This window comes from Streptopelia decaocto (genome assembly GCF_964273445.1).
Source record: "Streptopelia decaocto genome assembly, chromosome: 21".
Classification (NCBI taxonomy): Eukaryota; Metazoa; Chordata; class Aves; order Columbiformes; family Columbidae; genus Streptopelia; species Streptopelia decaocto.
In genome coordinates, this window is record NC_138676.1 from 1,928,140 (window position 1) to 1,934,139 (window position 6,000).

Here is a 6,000-nt window from a genome sequence, read left to right on the forward strand (position 1 = left end):
TAAGGAGTTGCAAAAGCTAATTCTTTCTTAAGGATTTATTAAATCACCTGTTAAAAGGATAGCCTAAGTTATGAACTTGCTCAGATCCAGATACATGCTGATGATCAAGTGCTAACTAATTGTAATTCAGAATTTTAGCCCCATGGCGTAACCAGCAGACAATGAGGGAGTAGGTGGCAAGCAGAGTCAGTAGGAAAATATACCATAAGTTAACAGAACAAAGTTCTGTTGATGCTGATTGCATGAGGCCACATTTTTTTTACTCAGCCCTGGAACCAATATAGTTTTGAAGCCCAGTAGTATTCCTGGGAGTCTCCATCTGTCAGGAGTTCTGCACTAGCTAGAAGACAATTTGACCCAAGTGCCCTATGGGCCACCATATTGCTTACTTAAACCTAACAGCTCCATCATTCTACTAAGCAACACGCTAGCTTACAGCTCCAAAGCTACACCACCATGCTCACCCGTCTCCTGCCCACAAGACTCTGTTCTTCCGACAAGTGAGCTGTAGTCTAGAGCCAAGAGCCAAGCTGGCACTCTCGCACAGCTGCATATACCAAAACCTCACTCAAAGGGAGCATGGAGAAAATCCTGCTCATGATGTGTAGGTGTTTTGCTGACAACACATCTCAGAAGTACGCTCCTGCCCTTGCTACCTTTGCCAGAAGGAAGCAGACTGTCTTCCAAAGCAGCTTGGAGGATGCTTTTGTCTTCCTTGACTTGCTTGCCTTTTCACCAAAGAGCTTTTTAACTTCCTTCAGGGCACAGATAGCAGATCAGATGGCTTTAAAAAACACAAACAAAACAAGTAGGTATATTGATACACACATTTCCTTTTTAACTTACAAGTCTCACATATAATCTTCTAAACATTTTATTGATGTTAATCAAACCCAAAAGTTTCAGGTGTACAAAAAAAGAGACAAGGACTAGACAGTAAGAGCTTTTTGTTTTTGTGAGACTTGCAGTGCCAGCCTTCATCCCACAGCTCAGTGTTTCAACAGGTGCAGCCACAGATCTACCACTTGGTATTGATCCAGTGGTATCTATCAACACGCGGTCCTGTGAAAGCAGCTGTTGGCTTGCAGACTTTGTAACCCCTGTGCTGGGCATAGTGAGAGCCATCGGTCATATAGGTCTTCCTATGAAGATACTGAGACCAGGGCTGTATGGGTGCCTTGCAGCAGTCACTGAACTAAACAGCAAGAAACAAGATAACATTAAGATGTGTTTGGGAAAGAGGGGAGATGAGTCTGGCCATCAGTTTAAGTCTGTTGTACTCCCTCGTGAGTGAACCTGGAGGGCAGACGCCAGCTCTTACCAAAAGCTACCTGCCATTTCTACACGCTTACCTGATAGATACTGTTAGGGTTGCTGACAATAGGTATAGCTTTTGGCTCCTTGAAGTTCTCCTCATCTGAAGAAACGTCAGAATGATAGTCTAAAGCTGCTCTGTCGGCAGCATAGCTGATCTGCTGAGGAAGCTCTGGGTTCTCCTCTCCTTCAAACTGCGCAATTGTGAAGGGACGGTTCTTCTCACCATATCTGAAAGTGACTGTGTTTGTATAACGCAGCTCTGCACTAGTAGTATGGACATCTGTTAGTCATCAGCTGACACTAGTAAGTACACCTCAGACACCAAAACTCTAATAAAAGGCTTCGCGTTGATCAGGTTTGTACAGAACCTTTGACATGTGTTATCACAGCTGCTCAACTCACCTGCAACACACCTCAAATGGATCAACCCACAGTGTCATCTCTTTGGGCAAACCAAGCTTATTGAAGTCCACATTACTCTCCACACAGGCTTGCTCCAGCAGTGGATCTCTTGTCTGGTGTCTGTTTATCCTTATACACCTAGATAAGAACAAAACATAGGGGGATTTAAGATTTCACTGCAAGTTTTGCTCATTCCAAGGTAGGCTTAAGTTCACTATTGACTTTCTCAGCATATTTAGCCTGTTGATGCAAGATCTCATAGCCCCAACCAGCAACTTAGCCTAACATGCTGATTTATAAAGTCAAACAAGTTTTTGTTTGGAACTCAAGACAGCAACTCACTTCACTGGTGATTTGTAGAGAATTAAAAGCAGTTACAACAATTCCACAAGTCAGCTTAAGATCACTTGGATTCTGCATTCAGTAAGTCAGAGGGCTACACAAGACGCTTTGTGTGTATTGTCTGAAGATGTCTAGTCATACCTACACAGGCACACACTGTGAATCCGCTTTCAATATTGATGCGCATTTACCAGCTAAGAATGCCGCTTCTCTCTAAATTGTCCTCTTTCAATTTGTGTCACTTACATCCAATTTAAGGCCTCCAGGCATGGTAAGTGTACTCACTGCCTCTTGAATGTCATGCAGAGGCTCCCTTTCCACTAACGGTCCCCTTACCTGAAGGCTTGTCCTCTGGATGGATTGTCCAAGTACCAGTGATTCTTATACTTTTCGAACAGTATTGTCGTCAGCTTAGCTGCAAATTTCTCCATTTTATGTTTGCTCAGCTTGTCTTCCCTTTTCACCAGCTTCATGATGAAGAAGACTGTGGCAGCAATTTCATCTTTCATTTTAAACAGAAGCGCACAAGGTGCTTTGGCTGTTGGATAGTCCTCAGCAGAGATGAGACACTACGCTAGAGAGATTTAACAATTAAGGTACTATCAAGTTCCATGGACAGATATTGCAAAACCTGCATAAACCCAAACAGATGGAGCCTAGATAAGCCCAGTTGCTAAACAACTGATCAACTTAGCTCTGGGTAGTGAAACCAGTTTAATGCATTGCTAGAAGGCACTCACTAAGCAAGTTAACTGGGTGTATATATATATATATTTAAAAAAAAAGGAGTTAAAAAGATAGTACTCCTTGTTACATGGCACTTATACACTACAGTCAACAATCAATAGTTCTTACAAACACATCACTCTTTTATATGTAATGAAGACCGCAAATTTTACCTTTGCAGACCAGAACTGTTGAAAACCCGAGATAGACTTTATAAACAGCTACAGATAGTCACCAAGGAAACAGATCAAATGCTACAAGAACCTATGTCACTTATATAATAGAGTAGGAGAGAAAAGAACAGAAAAAGCCAACACCCCACTCTCCCCTCACTCTTCCTGTAGGCTGGCTTGCTTGGGGCTTATATAGAACAGGACATCACGTGGCTCTGAGGAATGTAACGATATTCAGGTGTTTACCATTAGATTAATGAACATGCTGCTGTGAAGGGTATTTCCAATCTACTCGTTCTTGTTCCAATATCAGCTCCTTTTTTGGGGGTATTTTTAATTGCTTCAGTACTGTAGTCCGTTGTGTCCATCAGTCTGTCTCACAAAGGTCTGTGCAATGCTTAAGTGAAATATTTGCCATGAGAACAATATGCTTCACTCCCTTCAGCATCTTGGTGGCTGCGCTGGACTCTCTCCAGCAGTTCCCTGTCCTGCTGGAACTGAGGGGCCACAGCTGGACACAAGATTCCAGGTGTGGTCTCCCCAGGGCAGAGCAGAGGGGCAGGAGAACCTCTCTGACCTACTGACCACCCCCTTCTAACCCACCCCAGGTCCCATTGGCTTCCTGGCCACAAGGGCCCAGTGCTGGCTCATGGTCACCCTGCTGTCCCCAGGACCCCCAGGTCCCTTTCCCCTACACTGTTCTCTAATAGTCAAGATAAAAGAACAAATTAAGGCAAAAAGACCTCAGTATTTAAACTGGCTTTTAATTTGACTGTAGATGTTGCAGCCAAGCAATTCAAGTGCTTGCATTTCAGTTTTGTGATAAATTGCGACACAAGATAGGGGATAAGGAAAATAAAGTGTGACGGTGCACATTTACAGAAGCACATGTCTGTGCAGAAGTGTAACATAGACCATGAATTTCAGGCTATTTCTGGAGCTCCTTTCTCCTCCACTCACACAGTTAATCTAACTATTGCACTTTGCAGTTTCCTTCTGCATCACAAAAAAAAACCAAAACCAAAAATAAAAACAAAACTTACCAGGCATTGAGTAGAAATTCTGATTTTAGGGCATGAGTAGTAAATTGCCAAAAAAAAGTCCTCTCTTTCTTTTTCTCACATGTCAAAATACTTCTGTAACTAATGGCCAGCCTTCAGTAATCACCCAAATGAAAGAGAATCGAAGTCTGAGACAGACAATGAATGTTCAGAAGAAGCATTCGGCAGTGCCAGGAGCCAAGCTTTAATATAGGACACCAGTGTTTCGACCACAAGAGTATCCTTATCATGTGCTCTGCTCCGCACTTGGTTGCTTGTGATGACACATCAGGATTTTGTCCCATAAACAAGCCATGAGTCACTCCTTCCCTTTCTCATCTGCCATAAGAGGACAATGGTAACCTGTTCTATGCTTTCTGGAGAACGATGCAGGACAACGGGAAACAGCTGCTACGCATTGCTGGGAAGAAATCCCCTACAGCGTAGTTTAGGAGTCGGTTAACCTCTTTCTGTGCAGCCTGTGAAGAGTTTTATTTGCTGCTGAAGGCCTCCAGCACACCAAAATTAGCAGCAGTGTTCTTGAACTGGCAAACTGGATTCTCATGTCTGAATTTGATTCTAGAGATTAAAACTAGGAGCAACTATCACATATCTGGAGCTTTTAAACTCTGCTGACAAAACGGCTGTCCAGGAAAATATCAAATTAGAGTAAGATTTGCCACCTGAAAATTATGAATAATGCACATAATTATGGTTTTTTAGGTTCTTCTCAATAATAGTTTAGTCCGCTCAGGGTTTCATGCACAATCACAGCCATATAGACTGTGACTCCTCTAGGGATGATGCTGTCTTTCTCAGCAAAGTTTAGTAAGTTGCTACTTAGTCTGGTTTCTCTGCCTTCGTGTCATTTTTTCATGATATCATATTATAATCTAATAAAGGATACAACTTCTTCCTATAAACCTTGTTCTCCTTTTGTTCTTGAACTATCAAGGCTAAAATAACAGCAGCAGGCATCCCAGGGAGTCCATCCCCTGTCCTGGAGCCCATAATTCGATCATAGTTTCCATGTAGGATCTAACCCTGACACAGTTCAGCCTCGGGTATGCAGTTACCATCTTTTCCTCAATAAATGGTTTGGATCAGTAGGACACGAATTGATGGGGCATTGAACTGTTTCCTGCCTTCCTACTTTCTCCAACTTGTCCAGACAAGCCCCGTGAGTTGGGAAATTCTGTGCCCGGAGAGTGAATTGACCAGACAATCGAAGAGAAGCCTGAATCCCCACAGCACCTCCTCTTGTTGAGTTACTTGTTCCCATAGTTAACACACAAACTTCGAGTCAGCAGTAAACAAACCCTCCACCTGAGAAACCAGATTGCAGCCGTGCAATCAGTCGTGCAATAAGGTGAAGTTTCTTGGATGGCAGGAGGCAAAATCCAGGCAAAACTGCACACACTTTGAACAACAAACATAGGAAAATTTCGGCTAAGTTCTTGGCAATTCAATCAGTTGACTCTAATTATTAAGGTTGTCACTGATACAGAAGTAAGGTGGTGAGAACCTTTTATCTTGGTGTTTTGAATAGCATGCAGTAGTTCATAATTATTTCTGTTAATGACTAGAATAGCAGAGAGTATTTCTGGGGTTCTATTTAGGTGACAAGAAAAACCGTCTCTCTTAATTAGGTAGATTAATTGAACTCAAATCCTTCGTAATCACTTATCACTGACTTGAAGAAAACATAGCCCTGAGTACTCCATTTGGATGATAAGAAGCTAAGAAACAGAATGTCAAAACCAAAATGTGAACAGTCCTTCCGAATGTGAGCTCCACTAAATAAGAGTCAATAAACTGTGCTCCCACTCATTCCCGGTCGCATCCAAACAGAACCTGTTAGCATCCCAGCAGATTCTGCAAAGAACATGTTCTGCCTGACATAACGCATGAGATAAATGAGTAGGCATCTGCACCTCTTGTTAAATGGTGCTGCTGGGTTTTAATCCTTATAAGGATGAGAAAGAAAACAAAACAAAACG

General features: G+C 42.5%; 1 protein-coding gene across 1 annotated transcript; it reads right to left on the minus strand.

The window, feature by feature from the left end:
* Positions 1–875: 875 nt before the first annotated feature.
* On the minus strand, positions 876–4,209 carry BTG4 (BTG anti-proliferation factor 4). Its single transcript, XM_082070232.1, has 5 exons — positions 4,004–4,209; positions 2,398–2,635; positions 1,720–1,857; positions 1,353–1,545; positions 876–1,195 (listed from the first exon to the last, which is right to left on the minus strand). The coding sequence occupies exons 2-5, from the start codon at positions 2,568–2,570 to the stop codon at positions 1,019–1,021; spliced, it is 681 nt and encodes a 226-aa protein (XP_081926358.1). The 5' UTR covers positions 2,571–2,635; positions 4,004–4,209; the 3' UTR covers positions 876–1,018.
* Between the last annotated feature and the right edge of the window lie 1,791 nt (positions 4,210–6,000).